We start from the raw sequence: 16,684 nt of genomic DNA on the forward strand, positions 1-16,684 counted from the left end.
TAAGAAAAATAAAAATGAAATTAATTTTCTTTTATAAGTTTTATTATAGTATACAAAAATGTGCAATGTGTAAAAACATTTATTAAAAATAAAATTTCAGCTTTAACACCGTGGGTTAACAATTAAAGACTAAAAAAATAGAGGAACGTAATTTTTTAAATTTACATAAATCAAACTAAAATCAATTGTTCCGCCATTCAACAGTCAATTTGGCAGAAAGTCGGGAATGGAAGTGTCTTCATGGGAACGGCTGGTCCGTGTTGAGTGGCAGAAAAAACTCGACGCCGCATGTGTATATGAAATACAGATTTAATCCATATCACTAATTATGTTTAATGTAAAATACTTAACTTTACTACTAATAAAAAATATATATATTTTAATTTCAACGTATGGCCCATTTTGATTAAAACAAAAACAAGTTTTTATAATAAATTTATTCGTCTACATACATTCGCATGCAAGAGATAACAAAATTGCCTACTTACAATATCAAATATTTGTATCATACGTACATTAAAATATAGAACTTAATAATTATATGTATATCAGTACCGAAATAATGGGACAGTGACGTTTTTTTTATTTTCACGCTGCATCCCGCATACAGCGGAATAGACAGAGGACAGCGATCCCCACACATCGCCTAATTTCCGAGATATTGTGTGCTAAGTGGCGAAACTTAACGCCGCAACGCCACGCTTAAATAAAAGGACTAGTTAAAGTAATAAGACTTTATTACTCTAAAATAGAATATTATTTAATAAAATTTGCAAGACAACACTGTAGTCTGTACCTATATTACATATCGCACTTTTAGAATTATAGTGACGATTGATTAGTTTTTCACTATAATTCTAAAAGTGCGATATATTTCGTTTGTTAAGACACTCCGTTCTCTACTTTCAGCCCTTTTAAAGACAACACAAGTCCATGTCACGCTTTATCTAGATAACCGGAAAAGCGAAAAAAAAAAAGAAATAGAAAATATTCCCACGAATGGGGATCGAACCCACGTCCATCGCATTTACAGTCCGACGATGTACCAGTGCGCCACTATGGCGTCTAAATAGCATAGTTTATGTCCCATGATTAAATATACATAAAAAAAATACCATCACACCTACATATTGTTACAAATTAAAAAAATCTATAATATGGACGACAACTTTATTAAGTAATCAATAATTTTATTAGGTGGAATGAAATATACATAGACATTGGGTGTTGAGAGTTGAAGAGTTACTTTAGTTCATTTAAATAAAATTTTAATTTTAGTCAACATAATATGTAGCATAATGTTAAGACAGTCCACTCCCCACTTTCCATGGAATTTATCTTTATTGAATAGCGGGACTCAACGCCGCAACTCGACAGCACAGCGAATGAATCAAATTATTAAATATTTCCTTTCCTCGAGTGGGAATCGAACCCACAACCGACGCGTTTATTTTTAGTTCCACGCTTGTGCCTCGACGCCTCGACGGCCTCAACCACCTTGGTAGTTATTTATTTATACTAGAAAACTTTCTAGTCCGCTTTACACACAGAAACTTAGAAATACCTAAAATAACATTCATAGTATTCAACGTTTTTTTAAATAGAATATATTTTAAAAAAAACATATACGTACATTTCATTTCACCATAATTTTAATAACAAAAAATAATAGTAATAATTATAATCAAAGATTAAAAAATAAGTCTAACGTCTAAGAGATGAATATTTAAATTATCATTATTAACAATACAAAAATATAAACATTTTTTTACATAACCTTTTTGTATGTGATTACTTAACCTTTAAATATACAATATTCTTTATGAATTGAAGATATTAATATTTTAAACAGTTTTAAGTGTAAAAATAATGGACTTGCTAATACCAAAAGTTTAAAAAAACAATCGAAATCGATAATTGTGTTTTTAGAAGCGATTTCTTATGTGTTTATTTTATAAATCACATTTGTACATTTCAGGGTTAAGTCGAATATTGTAGTTGATAATAGATCAAAATTGACATTAAATCGAAATAACATTGTACGGCCGAATTCGACAACGGGAGACAGCGTGTGTTAATTGGCGGAACTTAACACCGTGCTATGTTTAATACAACGCACTACGGCGTTATGTTCCGCCACTCCGCACACCACAGGACAGAGAAAATAAAATAAATGAAATATCTGTATAATACCCACAATCTTTGCATTTAGGGTCAGATTTAAAGTAATATATCAACAACAATATTCATTAATTCATTAAAAGCATAACATACTTCTTAGTTGTGACCTACTAAAATATTTACATTACTTTTACTATATTTTTTATATAAAGAAAAACATATAACGTACATAATGTGTAAGTACGTAAGTGGGCAGTTGGTGGAAAAATAAATTATATAAATGTAACTTTAATATTTTTGGAAAAGAGAAATTTATATTTAAAATGTTTAATTAATAGTATTCACATTTAAAATACTAAAAGCTATTATTTTTTAAAAAAAATCGGTTGTTTTTATAATATATAATGTTATTTTTTTATTAACACAAAATAATCATTATACATTATTTATTTCAAAAATCATAATTTTAATGGTACATATAAATGTGTGTTTATGTTATATTAGCTTAAGAGAAACGATAAGATTGAAGAACGAGAACGAGAAGTGATAAAACATTTTGATACCGTTGTTTAAGTTGAAAGAAATGTTAAAATTAGTATACATATGCAAAATGCAATAAGCTGCCATTTTCAAATAAACATGAAAAATATTCATCATCATTTTCTTTATCATTATATCATTATTGACCACAGGATCAGGTCAGGACGAACAACATAGTGTATTAATGGGAACCGAGTGCCTTAACATTAGGTTCCCGGTTTTCCTCTGTTTACCTTACTATGTGTAGGATACAGCGAAACTTAAAAAAAGATAATTATTGACATCATCATTGATTGTTAAGTTAAACAAATTACAATTCTAAAAAATATACAAAAGTAAAAGTTTAATATTTTCGGATAATTAATAATATAAGCCACAGCGCCTATTCCCCGTTTTAGGGATGTAATATCCCCGAAACTTTAAAAACTCAAAAAAAAAAATTAATTATATTATATGATTTTTTTAACATCGAAATACAAAACATTAAATAAAAACAATTGGCGTAATTACTAAATTAAAAAGATCACAATTATATTCAAATTAATCAATTCATTATATTTTAATTCTATTATTAGGTCTTTTAACATTCATCATTATTAGGTCATGAGTTGGCCGGTACCAACCATTATACGATTATCATTCACATTTATTCTAGAAATATCTTGAACTGGCAACCATACTACATAATCTTGGTCTAATCTATCCACCCTCGGTCTTTCAAACCACGGGATAACCCTAAAGTCTGGTTTAACAGGGTTAAGCCTAGGTATTCTTTGAGCTAGATTTCTGTGCCTAGAATTTGCATTTTCATAACAAAAATAATAATTATCAATCACCAAGCTCACTTTACTAAAACAAAAAAGATATATATATATACATATATATATGCATTTTAATACTTTTTTAAAAAAAAATCTTAGTGTTGAATAATATTTAATAATTGTTTTTAAAAATATTCAGTTTAATGAATCAATTATATTCTAAGTCCGTATCATTAGGTCTTGGATTATTAACGACAGCTTCAGGGTTAACAGTATGCACCGGGGCCGGATTCATTATACGATTATTATTCACATTTATTCTAGAAATATCTAGAACTGGCAACCGCAATACATAATCTTGATCTAATCTATCCACCCTTGGTCTTTCTGACCACGGGATAACCCTAAAGTCTGGATTGACAGGGTTAAGCCTAGGTATTCTTTGAGCTAGATTTCTGAGTCTAGAATTAGTACTTTCATTTCTATTTTCTTGTCTATTTGTAAACATATGTTGATATCTCGATATCTCACAAGGTAGCAAAGGGCGCGCGTCTCTGCCTATTCTATGTACGGTTATTTGTCTTTGATTTTGATTATTTTCTATTGTGGGGTGTACAAGGATGCCATTTTGGGACACTCGAGTCGGTGATGGGAAATTTAGTGCTAAGAAATCTGGTAGGGGGACGCAGAACACCCCCACTTCATCCTGTAAAATAAAAGGAACAATTAATAAAATAGAATTGAAGATTAAAAATCAGATCTTTTCAAGAAATTCATATTTTAAAAATGTGGGTTAAAATCTTCTCATAACATTTATGGTTAGTTTTATTGAAATAGGTTAGGTTAGATTAGTTTAGTTAGTTTTATTGAAATAGGTTCCTAAATATTGCTACGAAAAAGTTTTTATTAAATAAGCTGAAACAATATTTTGCAATGGCCCATACATTAAAATCATAATGTCTTGAAAATGTGTTAGATCACAAAAGTAATTCAGATAAGAAAATAAATAATTCTGTAGTAAAAGCGGTCGAAGCCGCGAGAGATTTAATATACCTTCATCAAATATTTTTTCTTTTTCTAAAATTTTACAAAAAATTGAAAATATTATACTCACATTTGATCCAGCCGTCCTTTCCCCACTATCTGGTACACTCAAAAATGGCTTCCTGTCAATTTCACACGAGCCTTGTTTCTCTTTCTCCTTCTGTTTCTCTTTCTCTTCCTCTAAAGCCACATCGGGTACCACTTGAAGGTCCTCTGGTGGATTAGGTATTACCACGTAACTTGCTATTATACTTGATAGTTGGTCTAGAACCTGAAAAAAATATATATATATATTTATTTTTGCTTCACATTGTATTTCAAATATAGGCATACAATATAGGCTATAGTCAACAAACATAATGTTAAGACAATTCCTTCCTCCCGATTTTTGAAGATATTGCATATTAAATTGTGAAACTAAATGACACTTTGTTTTGTTTACCAGAGCAAGCGAAAAATATCATTATGATTTGCAAGAGAGGGGAAACAAATCAACTCAAAAAACGTTTTTTTTTGTTTCTTGTTAAGTAAAGAATGGTGTGTCGTAACACTAGTGTCGCTCTGAACGAAAAAGCTTAAAACTATTTTTTTTCTCACTATCTAATATTTAATTTATGTGACTGCATGCAATGATTTTAAAATCAGATATATATCACAAAAGTCTTTTTGTTATTGCATAACTTAGCTTTTAATTACTATAAGTTGTTAAATATATATAATATATAAATTATACCTGATCAGCCAAAAGTCTGTGTTTAGGATCCTTAACCAACAACCTCTGTATTAGAAACACTGTATTGTCTGTCACTTGAACTGAATTGCCATCCCTGAAAAATATATTAAGCATTTTTTATATTATTAAAAATTGTTTGCAAATTATCCATATAAATGTGACAGAACTGGTATAAGCTTATGACCGTAAACACAACAGGTTTTGGATTCGATTCCCATTTAAAGAAATTAAATATTTAATATCTCGATTCTCTTGCTCTAGTTAGGAGTGAAAGTGGTTCACACATGTCTTAATGGGATCGAAATGGGATAAAGTGTAAAACTATATATATAGGAGGAATTACCTTGCCAAGATAACAAACACAAAAGCAAACAATATAACAAAAACAAAACAAACTCACGGTGGTATATTATAGCTGGCCGCCTGTATCCTACTGAACAGCTGGGCGAGGCTTGTATCGCAGAAGGGGAACTGACCATATAGCATAGTATAGAGCACCACACCAAGTGCCCACATGTCTGAGGGTTTGCCGAGGTAAGGCTTGCATAATAGCACATCTGGTGATATGTAGGCAGGGGAACCTGAGGTTTTCAATTATTATTATTTAATTTAAATCAACAGCCAGATAGTCTGCAGTCAGTTGTGGTGCAGGTGCATTTAATTCGGCGGAAACTGTCTTGACATTAATAGCCTCTGCCTATATTGTTACATATGTGATACAGAGTGATGGTGAAAAAAATCATTATTTATACAAAATATTGCAGCTCCTATACTTATATATTTCTTTAATAACAAAACTAAATTCTGCACTTTGTCTTATTAGAAAGGGGAAAGAATAATAATTGCAATACAAAAATTGTAAATAAAATACGCTATAAAAACCAAGTATATATTCCAAAAGACATAGAGGATTAAAAGAAAAAGTATTATAATTCAGATCTAAAACATTTTTTTGTATATAGGTAATGATTTTAACTCTTTACATTTATCTGAATGAATTTGTTTATACAAAAAAAACAAGAATCCTCTTCTAATACTCTCTTACCTCTTTGATCTTTTAATAAGTCTCTATCGCTGCCTAAATGTGTTCCTAGACAAAAATTCGTTAGAACAACTCTCCCTGTTCTCTGATTTAGTACAATATTGCCCAGTTTTAAGTCTCTGTGCACTATATTTCTCTAAAAATAAAATTTTCATATAATTTAATGGAACAGAAGTTATTACGGCTTATATTAATAAATAATAATGAAAATTACAGCCTTTGAGGTAAGACAAAACATGTTCTTAATGTCACATTTAATAGACCTCACACATGGAAACTCATTTCAGATAAACTATTAATCTTCAACTTTTAATTGGTTAATATTTTTATAGTTATTAGCATGATGATGAATTAACATAAATAATTAAATAAAATCACCTTATGTAAATTAGCTACAACCCTAACAATGTCATAAAATATTAAAATAGCTTTTTTCTCTGGTACTTTCTTAACTTTTGTAACATATTGTTGTAAGTTTATAAGTTCACTGCCTTTTTCACTAAATTGATGGGCGGTCACAGAGTCTAACACTAGAAATAATCTTTGTCTAACTCGGCCTGTGTAAATGAAGCCAGGGCCATTTGGATTTGGTATTTCTTCTAATGCATGATCCTGAAACATATAAAAAAGAATTATAAGATTTCATATTAATATACTTTCATTGTTATTGTAATTATATACTACTTTATGCAGCATATACATATATCTGAGTGGTGTTTTTAGTTTTTGAGATAATGTATTGAGTGGCGAAATTTGACCCTGTGGATTGTATGAGTAGGAGAGTAGGTAAAATTTTACTATAATCATTTCAGAATTAATATTGGGAGCTCTGGTACACCCTGGGAGAGGCCTATGTCCAGCAGTGGATCCGAATAGGCTGAATTGATTGATTGATTTCCCTGAGTAGATATTGTACCCACTACTAATGTGTCTACAGTCAGACACTACAATACATACTTTTATTAAATTAACAAGTTATAAATCAAATAAAAGAAAATATATAATAAATTATAAAACTACGCATATTTTACCTATGAGCATGTATGAGTATCATGTACCAATAATTTAATTAATAAAATAATTATGAAACATTTGTACCTTAAATAAACCATGATGATGAATAACTCCCTCTTGGTCTTTCAATAGAGATAATAATGAATACTCTGTATGCAATAGCATTTTCCCTTGCCTATCATCTTGGGTTTCTGCTTGACCTTCAGTTCGAAGAGTTAAAATTTTTATTTGGTAATAGTCATCAGTCTTTTCCTTACGAGCTAGACACTGCACTATACTCTTAACAGGACTAGGCCCTAACTTAGGCCCTAGTAAATAAGGACCAGCCTTACGAACATGTTTTTCAGGCACAGGAGTACCTGGAGCTGGTACATCACTTTTATTATAAGATACTTTATGTTTTCTACTATTTAAATTCAATTTTTTGGAATTTTTGAGCATAGAACTCGATGTTGAACTAGCGTATGCGGACATTCGTGCAATCTTCGGACTTGGTTGCAGTAACAGAGGTCGAGTTCTTTTTCCATGGTTTACACTACACCCAGGCTTTTCTTGATCCATTATGTTTATAAACTTATTACACTTATGTTTATAAACGTAACACTATCAATTATGGTTCAACGGTCGAGTCGATTGTATTCTGTTTTGTACACGAGAATCTCTAAATCATTATTATTAAATTGTAAGACATACCAACGGTACCAAATTAAAAAAAAAGTTCTTTTATTTACTTGGACAGATGTCCACTACGTCGTACCACAGATTAAGTAAAAAAATTATAATTTATACACCACAGACTTTTTACACAAAATGGAAACGGTACGGTATATAAGACTATAATTCTTCTAATATCAATGATTAGTTGTGGCTCGCAATTTATTTTGCGTTTAACTATATTAATACTGAAATTAATTTTCAGATAGTTTCTCTTAGTGCTTCCTCACACTCCACGTCTTGAACTTGGCTTGACTTACTACCGCCTATCTCAATATATTCGGAACTCTATTTCTGATTGAAATTCATATATGTAATAAAAAATAATTAGAAATTGGTGGAATTAAAAATATGAATTAGCAGGGAAAAATAAGTACGATAATAGTATTATTAGAACAGTCTTAAATAATAGGGATAATGAAATACATATTACAATTTGTACTAAATATATTATTCAATTCATTTAAGTCTACCGTACAGTCTGATAGGGTATTTAAATTTTGACGGTTTATAGCTTATTAAAGATTAATCATAATAATTTAGTTATAAAAAATATATTAAAAGTTTAGTTAATCATTAAATACTTAATTCTGTAATTTGAATAAATATATTGATACTTTGTAAATAAAATATAATTACTTAAATATATATTTCAACATTAGGTGTGCAAATGATGAGATAATAAGTTTTCTTGTGCAACACCAATCTATGATTAACAAATTTTGACAGATATTTTTAACCATGTTTTTGGGAGGACCTATTTAGTTCCCGATAATTTTTAATGACATAATATCACCGCGATTGAAAGATATTTATCATAATATTAATTGTAAATAAAATAAACTCCATAACAGCATGTGGAAAGGACTTAGATTAACACAGTCTCAGTTAGCTAAACTGCATTTCAATGGCCATAAACTGCAACCTATTGGAGTTCCTGCTCTAGATTCTGTACTGAATCAGTGGTATGAATTTTGTAAGAAACCACCTAAAGGGTTCGAAAAATATTTTCAACCCGGTGGCAGTCCGAAACAGGCGAAGAAAGCAGAATCAAATGAATCGCCAGCTCCCTCAAAGAGCTCGCCGCCTCCACCAAAGCCGAGTTCGCCGCAAGATAAATGGAATATGAACATGTTCTCAGGTGGCACTGGCGGTGGCAGAGGCCCAGGTCGCGGTAGCTACGAAGGCCCCGATAAAGAAAAATGGATGATGTTTGGTGCTTTCGGAGTGGTCACTTTACTTGCTTCCATAGCTTACTTTGAATTAAGATATAAGGAAATAAGTTGGCGAGATTTTGTCAACTTATATCTAAATAAAGGTCTTGTTGAAAAACTTGAAGTAATAAATAAGAAATGGGTCAGAGTGAGACTGCAGGGCTCTGCTTTAGAAGGAAAAATAATATGGTTTGCCATTGGCAGTGTAGATTCCTTTGAAAGGAATTTAGAAAATGCACAAATTGAAATTAATGTTGACCCACCTAATTTCATTCCTGTCATCTACAAGACTGAAGTAGAAGCTGCAAGCTTAACAGGAATGTTGCCCACTTTGTTAATTATTGGATTTTTAATTTACATGATGAGAAGATCAGCTGATATGATGGGTAGAGGAGGTCGTAAAGGTGGTGGTCTTTTCGGTGGAGTAATGGAATCTACTGCAAAATTGATTAATCCAACAGATATTGGTGTGAAATTCCAAGATGTTGCTGGTTGTGAGGAAGCTAAAATTGAAATTATGGAATTTGTCAATTTCTTGAAGAACCCTCAGCAATATATTGATTTAGGAGCTAAAATTCCTAAGGGAGCCTTATTAACAGGACCCCCTGGAACTGGTAAAACTCTTCTAGCTAAAGCAACAGCTGGAGAGGCTAATGTTCCCTTTATTACAGTATCAGGTTCAGAGTTTTTAGAAATGTTTGTTGGTGTTGGTCCCTCTAGGGTCAGGGATATGTTCTCTATGGCACGGAAACATGCTCCCTGTATATTATTTATTGATGAAATAGATGCTGTTGGTAGAAAAAGAGGAGGCAGAAGTTTTGGAGGTCATTCAGAACAAGAAAATACTCTTAATCAGCTTCTAGTGGAAATGGATGGTTTCAATACAACAACCAATGTTGTAGTATTAGCTGCTACTAACAGAGTGGACATTTTAGACAAAGCCTTATTAAGGCCTGGTAGATTTGATAGGCAAATCTTTGTACCAGCCCCTGATATTAAGGGGAGAGCTTCAATTTTCAAAGTACATTTATCTCCTTTAAAGACTACATTGAATAAGGAGAACTTGGCACGCAAGATGGCCGCATTAACTCCAGGTATGTTACTTAATTACTTATTTAATTAATTGAAATGTAACAGCACTATTCTTAGTATTCTCACTGATTTAAATGTATTTTGGCAAACTATCGTTACCATTTACTGTTTATTTTAATTCAATTGATTTATAAATAAATATATATAGTATTTCGTACGAGTAATTGTTATTTATGTATTGCATTTAAAATAGTAATGTTATTAGAATATGAAAATAATCCAGGCTAGACTATATATATGTATAGCCAATCTAGTAAATAAATAATTAAATGAAATATAATTTAATTTTAACTCTTTTAATAGTAGTAAAAACATGCCTTTAAATAAAAAAAGTAATTCTTAATATTTAAATTTAATGTGAAAAGAAATTGATTCATTTTAACATTATGAAAGATCAATGTTTATTTATATATAGGAACTGAAACCCACACCCACACATCATGTTTACAGTCATCTGACTGCCCCAATGGGCTCATTAATTGTATAATTTATTTAAATCTATAAAATATATTTTTAATTTTCAGGCTTTACTGGTGCAGACATAGCAAATGTATGTAATGAAGCCGCTCTCATAGCTGCTAGAGAGCTAGCCAACAATATTACTATGAAAAACTTTGAACAGGCCATAGAAAGGGTTGTGGCTGGTATGGAAAAGAAATCCAATGTCCTTCAACCTGATGAAAGAAAGATTGTTGCTTACCATGAAGCCGGGCATGCTGTAGCTGGTTGGTTCCTACAGCATGCTGATCCTCTACTCAAAGTATCTATAATACCGAGAGGCAAAGGTCTGGGTTATGCCCAGTATCTACCAAAAGAACAGTATTTGTATAGCAAAGAACAGCTTTTCGACAGAATGTGCATGACTTTAGGTGGTAGAGTGAGCGAGGAAATCTTTTTTGGTAGAATCACAACAGGAGCCCAAGATGACTTGAAAAAGATAACTCAAAGTGCCTACGCCCAAATAGTACACTATGGAATGAATCCCAAAGTAGGTAATGTTTCCTTTGAAATGCCACAACCAGGTGAAATGGTTATAGACAAGCCATATTCAGAACAAACGGCAGAATTAATCGATTCCGAAGTTCGTGAACTTATAAATTCTGCGCACAAACATACAACAGATTTATTGACGAAACACAAGCCGAATATCGAAAAAGTAGCAGAGAGGCTATTGAAGCAAGAAATCTTGAGTAGGGATGACATGATTGAGCTTTTAGGTCCTAGACCTTTCCCAGAAAAGAGTACTTATGAAGAATTCGTTGAAGGGACAGGATCTTTAGAGGAAGATACAACCCTTCCAGAAGGGTTGAAGGACTGGAACAAAGAAAAACAACCTTCCACCCCACCTCCAGCAAGTATACCCTCAGGAGCGAGCCCTAGTAAAAATTAAGCTCTTTTAGTTGTAGTTTGTTGAGTTTTTAGTTGGTTTATGTGAAATAAATAGATTATATCTAAGACCTAAAAGGCTTTTTGTTTTTATGTTCATCTTACAGTATTTCGAAATAGGATTATAAAAGTAAAAAAAAAAAATAACTTGGCAATCATCAAATTTTAATAAACCAGAAAAACTGGAGTCTATTGCAAACAATAATTCAGTACATAATTTATTGCATTTCTCTGATAAATAATTGCTTTATATATATAATAATAATATGAAAAATGTAACGAAGTTTTATAAAATAAATAATATGCATTAAACGTTAGTTTTTGTTCCGCACAATGAGGAGGTTTTAAATAATTCACTACAATATTGAGTACCCAATATATTTAATTGGCCACTGGCTGAAATCAAATGTACATACCTCCCCTCAAGTACCGTTTACTTAGGACGAGCATCTACCCCGTGACCGCGGTTTCAGAGGGCAGTACGAAATAGCGCTAGCCCTGTACATAAAAGGAACAAATTCAACAAAAAAGAAAAACAGGGTTATATTAAAATTATAATATGAAAATATTCAAATATCGGCCGAACTCACGTCCAGCCTTCTTTCTGTTTATTTAAATATTCACTAGATTACTTTATACATCACCAATTTCTTAAGTAAATTCAGTTTTTGTACAATATAAAAAGAATCTTATATTAACTCTATGCTTACACGCGAGATGTGTGCAACACGCCCGCATTCTCATTAAACTTGATCTAACCGAGCGAACGAGAAATAAGAAATTTAACAAAAATATTTAAAAATTATGGTAATTAATACATGTACCTATACTATTTTATGTTCAACATTTTATGTCAATATTCAATTATTAACTATACTTAGATTCTATCCTATGATAACATTATAAATGATGAAAAACGTATCTGCACGATATCATCCAACAATATTCCATTAACAATCGCATCCAAATTCGCTGCTATCGAACGGAAAATTATAACTAATCTCAGTAACAACAAAACGTCCGTCGGTCAATGACAGTCTCTGGTCTTTTCTCCTTTCGGTTTTCGGCCACGTTTCTTGCCGGAGGTGACGCCCGCGAAGACCATGGCTGCGCGTTTCGCGCGACAGGACTTGCAGAACCAGTCTTCCGTCGCGCCTGGTTCTTCGGTGATGCCCACGCATATCCAATGATACCAGCCGTCGCAGCCATCACAACCTATCATCGGTGACCCATTATCAGGTTGTCCGCAAGCAGGACACACCCAGATCTTGTTACCATGCTCATCCACATAGTAGGGGGTCGGTAAGGGGCCAGAAGGTTTATCGGGCGCGGCTGTTGGTGCTGATACAGGCGCAGGCGTTGCTGAATCTTCTGATATGGACGCGGTATCCTCCTCGCCATTATCGCCTAGACCTTTCTTTGCTAACGGTTTAATAAGTATTCTCTTGTACTTAGAAGAGGGAGGTCGATTTTTCCTTGCAGGCGAAGCGGACGGCGACGAGCCTTGTGCTTCTGACTCCGTTGAGTGATTATGCTTTGAATGTTTCTGTTTCGCCGGCGGTCTTGTCACCAACGCTGATATCTGGGCCAACTCTGGCGACCTGCTGTTTTCACGCGATACAGGCTCTTCTTCAACAGGAGAAGAATCATCTTCTTTCTTTACTACTGGCTTTATATTTAATTTAAATATGTCAGGCGAACTCGGCGGCATTGGTGAATTTGAATTGGAAGAACTTATTTTTAGTGTCAATTTAGGTACCAAGCCATCTGCTAATTTTTCTTTCTTTTTATCTTTCTTTTCTTTTTTTATTCTATCTTTTATTTCTTGTCTCTCCTCTTTTTCCTTTTTCTTTTCAGACTTATCTTTGTTTTTATCTTTCTTATCTTTTTTCTTTTTAATTTTAACACCATCTTTGTCTCGTTTTTCTTTTTTATGTGATTTATCTTTTTTCTTGTCTAATATGTCTGTTTCTTTTACTTGTGATAAATCGGAAGGTGTGACTGTTATCTCTGGCTCTATAACCGGCTCAGGTTCGGGAATCGGAGTGGGCGGTAATAGTTCCGGTGAAGGTAGTCTAGCTGGGGGTGGCGGTTCCCTCGGCGGTTCTTGTCTCACAGGTTCAACTTTCGGAGGATTTAATTCTATTGTGATATCAGGCTGTACTGGTGGCATTTTGTATATACTTGATTTATGATCTTTACTAGACTTTGATTTTTGTTTTTGTAAAATATTTGGAATGGTTGTAGCTTTGTGCTTGTCGTGACGATCTTTTTCACGGCCCATCATAGGAGACTTACGCATTATTCTTTCTTCTTCATTTTCTACAGGTATTACTTCCAGACTAGGGCGACGGAGCATTGGCGGTATTTTCACCGAGGACGATCGGGACGAATGGGGGAAGTTACCCATTGGCATTAGGTGATTTGGAATACCTGGACCAAGACCACCCGGTAAGAAACTAGGTCCCGGTATTAGTGGAGAACCACCACCCATTGCAAAAGCATTATTAAGAATATTTGGCTGTAAACCTCTCAATGCTGGATTATTCGCTAAACCAGCTAGGAAATCACCTCCAGGAATCAATCCAGGATTTGGAATTAACCCTGGTCCAGGCATCAATCCTCGACCTGGAGTCATTGTATGGAAAAATGGAAAACCAGGTGGCATTTGTGTCAGTTTTTCACCTTTTGGTCTACCAGATTTTGGATGTTTCTCGTGTGGAAGCTTCATCATTTTCTTTTTCTCTGCCATTTGCACCATTCCAAAAGCCAACTGTTGGTGCTGTTTCTTTAATTTTGCCTCTAACTTCGCCGCTTTATCTTTTTTATCTTTATGTTTCTTTTCTTTCTTAACTTTTGGACTGACACCAGGTACTTCTTTGGAAAATGGTAATTGTAGTGACTTGTTGATAGACAATGCTCCTGGCCTAGGTTCTGGATGCGGAACTCTAGACTGAGGTGCTGGACTTGCTTCCAATGAGTCATCATCAATATTAATAACTTCATGTGATCTTATATCTATTTCTCTTGACAAATCTACTGGACTATTATTATTGTTCATTAAGGATTCTTCACTTTTTACTCTAATATTTTCACTTTCATGTGAATTTTGCAATCGTGAGATCATGGTTTCAGACTGTGTATTTAATTTTTCAGAAACAACCTCTGGAGCATTCTTATCTTCTTTAGATTTGTTCGATATTCTTTTAAATATATTAATTTTTGATCTATCTGGCTGTGAAGCCAATTTTTCTTCTTCATCTATGACTTCTTTTTTAATTTCAACTTCTGGAATTATAGAATTTGTATGATGTTTATTTACAGGTAAAGAATTTGAAACAAGTGGAGATTTTGAAATAGGTATTTTCCTTGGTACTGGAATTGCCTCTTCCCCTGGTATTAATGAACTTCTAGGAACTACAGGTGGATCAATTGGTTCTTGTTTAATAACGGGTTTTACAGGTTCCACAGCTACTGGACTTGGAACAGGTATTTGTGGGGGTAGCATAGTTTTTGGAGATGATGCAACCTTGGGCGCTGGCATAGTTACATGATTATGGTGTGTAGGATGTACATCTTTACTTTTCATTGGATGTCCTGGAGGATATCTGTCTATTTTATTACTATCCTTAGATTTATTACTTTCACTTTTATGACTTTTATCTTTTCTTTTACTTTTCATAATTTTACCATTCAATAATTTATTCTTTTTAGATTTCTTATCTTTATCTAGCATTGGTACTTTCACTGCGTTGGAGTGGTGTGAGTTAACTTTATGTTTATCATGATGTTTTTCAGTGACTATTGTTGGTGGTTTAGCTTCAGGTAGCTTGCCCTCCCTCGCTGGTGACAGAAATCCAGACATGGTCATCATAACACTACTGATTTCTCTAGTTCTTTCCTCCTCATCCAGTCGTAACCTTGGTCTTTTACTATTCGGTAACGACACAGGATCAATGGGTCTCTTGAATGGGTCTTTAGGTTTTTCTGGACTGTCTGTGACAGATATCTCAGGACTTGCACATGTTGCATTGCTGTCATTACTTTCAATACCATTTTGACGAATTTCAACAGTCCCTGCAACAACTGGTGTATCGCGTTCCTTTTCAGGATACATAGGAGGAAGGTGTTCATGTACATGCATAGGTCTTGTGACAACCTCATGACTGCCAGGTTTGAGAAAGTTCAAATTGGACTCCTTTGGTTTGGGAAACCTTTCTGATTTGACAGGTGTTGGTACCGGTGGTACACAGCGAGTGTAATCACCTAGTTCAGGTAATTGAATATGAAGGTCACGAAACACTAATCCTAAATCATGTAAATTTGGTTCAGTCCTATTGAATTGTTCAGCATATCTATTAGCTTGTGTACCCAATGTGCAAATGTATTTCTCCAAAACATGAACCAAAATATCAAGTGGGGTGGAGTTTATTCCATTCCATCCTATAGTTTGGCATATTTGCGCAACATTCCTCCGTAGTATCTCACGGGCGTACGCCTCTGACATTATGACACCAACAAAGTTATCTGGAACAAATGAATATATAGAATTAATACAGCTAAATAATGTTCAAATAAGGTATATGGAATTTGCTGACGACAATATGCACATTCACATTTAAACTTGATATGTTTATATGCGATAGTATAGCTAAAACAGCAAATCTCATGATTTTCGTACCTGCAAGTGTCTAGTAGTACAGAGACGATATCGCAAACAAGTGGAAACTCCAAGTTTAGAACACACATGTATGCTTCGCTAGTATCCTTATAATTCACGGATAATTTATCATAACACATTTATGGGTTACAATGAGATATAATGAAGTGTTTACGTAAAAACTTCTCAGCATTCTACAAACACAGTGCCCCGTGCGCCATGATTGCATTTTGGGTTGTCAATGTTCTGTGTTGCAAGGCAATAATAAATAAAATGGCGGTCTTATACGGGTGCGTTCACTAATAAGAATTAAAAGATAGCAGTTTAGAAAGTATAAGAACTGTCAAGATTATTTAACTTAAA

At 33.3% G+C, this 16,684-nt stretch overlaps 3 protein-coding genes across 3 annotated transcripts; 1 reads left to right on the forward strand and 2 right to left on the reverse strand.

The window, feature by feature from the left end:
* Positions 1-420: 420 nt before the first annotated feature.
* On the reverse strand, positions 421-7,973 carry LOC146536164 (serine/threonine-protein kinase 40-like). Its single transcript, XM_085190380.1, has 7 exons — positions 7,340-7,973; positions 6,620-6,853; positions 6,245-6,377; positions 5,600-5,780; positions 5,200-5,293; positions 4,537-4,737; positions 421-4,128 (listed from the first exon to the last, which is right to left on the reverse strand). Exons 1-7 carry the CDS (start codon positions 7,814-7,816, stop codon positions 3,631-3,633), a joined length of 1,818 nt encoding a protein of 605 aa, XP_085046506.1. The 5' UTR covers positions 7,817-7,973; the 3' UTR covers positions 421-3,630.
* Positions 7,974-8,684: 711 nt separating this feature from the next.
* On the forward strand, positions 8,685-11,973 carry Afg3l2 (AFG3 like matrix AAA peptidase subunit 2). The gene is made up of 2 exons (XM_085190379.1): positions 8,685-10,277; positions 10,800-11,973. The coding sequence occupies exons 1-2, from the start codon at positions 8,825-8,827 to the stop codon at positions 11,663-11,665; spliced, it is 2,319 nt and encodes a 772-aa protein (XP_085046505.1). The 5' UTR covers positions 8,685-8,824; the 3' UTR covers positions 11,666-11,973.
* A 52-nt stretch (positions 11,974-12,025) lies between these two features.
* Positions 12,026-16,575, reverse strand: Taf3 (TBP-associated factor 3). The gene is made up of 2 exons (XM_085190378.1): positions 16,343-16,575; positions 12,026-16,188 (listed from the first exon to the last, which is right to left on the reverse strand). Exon 2 carries the CDS (start codon positions 16,166-16,168, stop codon positions 12,689-12,691), a length of 3,480 nt encoding a protein of 1,159 aa, XP_085046504.1. The 5' UTR covers positions 16,169-16,188; positions 16,343-16,575; the 3' UTR covers positions 12,026-12,688.
* Positions 16,576-16,684: the final 109 nt, after the last annotated feature.

The sequence above is a fragment of the Heliconius melpomene genome, chromosome 9, assembly GCF_056956725.1.
Source record: "Heliconius melpomene rosina isolate 202511_hmr_F chromosome 9, ASM5695672v1, whole genome shotgun sequence".
In the NCBI taxonomy this organism is placed as follows: Eukaryota; Metazoa; Arthropoda; class Insecta; order Lepidoptera; family Nymphalidae; genus Heliconius; species Heliconius melpomene.

Bases quoted from the DNA above. Each gene is read 5' to 3' on its own strand.
- LOC146536164 (XM_085190380.1), bottom strand. From the start codon at position 7,816: ATGGATCAAGAAAAGCCTGGGTGTAGTGTAAACCATGGAAAAAGAACT. The intron at 6,854-7,339 runs GTACAAATGTTT...TATATGTTTCAG, and splicing joins ATCATCATGGTTTATTTAAG to GATCATGCATTAGAAGAAAT. The intron at 5,294-5,599 runs GTGAGTTTGTTT...TATATTTTTCAG, and splicing joins GCCAGCTATAATATACCACC to GGATGGCAATTCAGTTCAAG.
- Afg3l2 (XM_085190379.1), top strand. From the start codon at position 8,825: ATGTGGAAAGGACTTAGATTAACACAGTCTCAGTTAGCTAAACTGCAT. The intron at 10,278-10,799 runs GTATGTTACTTA...TTTAATTTTCAG, and splicing joins GATGGCCGCATTAACTCCAG to GCTTTACTGGTGCAGACATA.
- Taf3 (XM_085190378.1), bottom strand. From the start codon at position 16,168: ATGTCAGAGGCGTACGCCCGTGAGATACTACGGAGGAATGTTGCGCAA.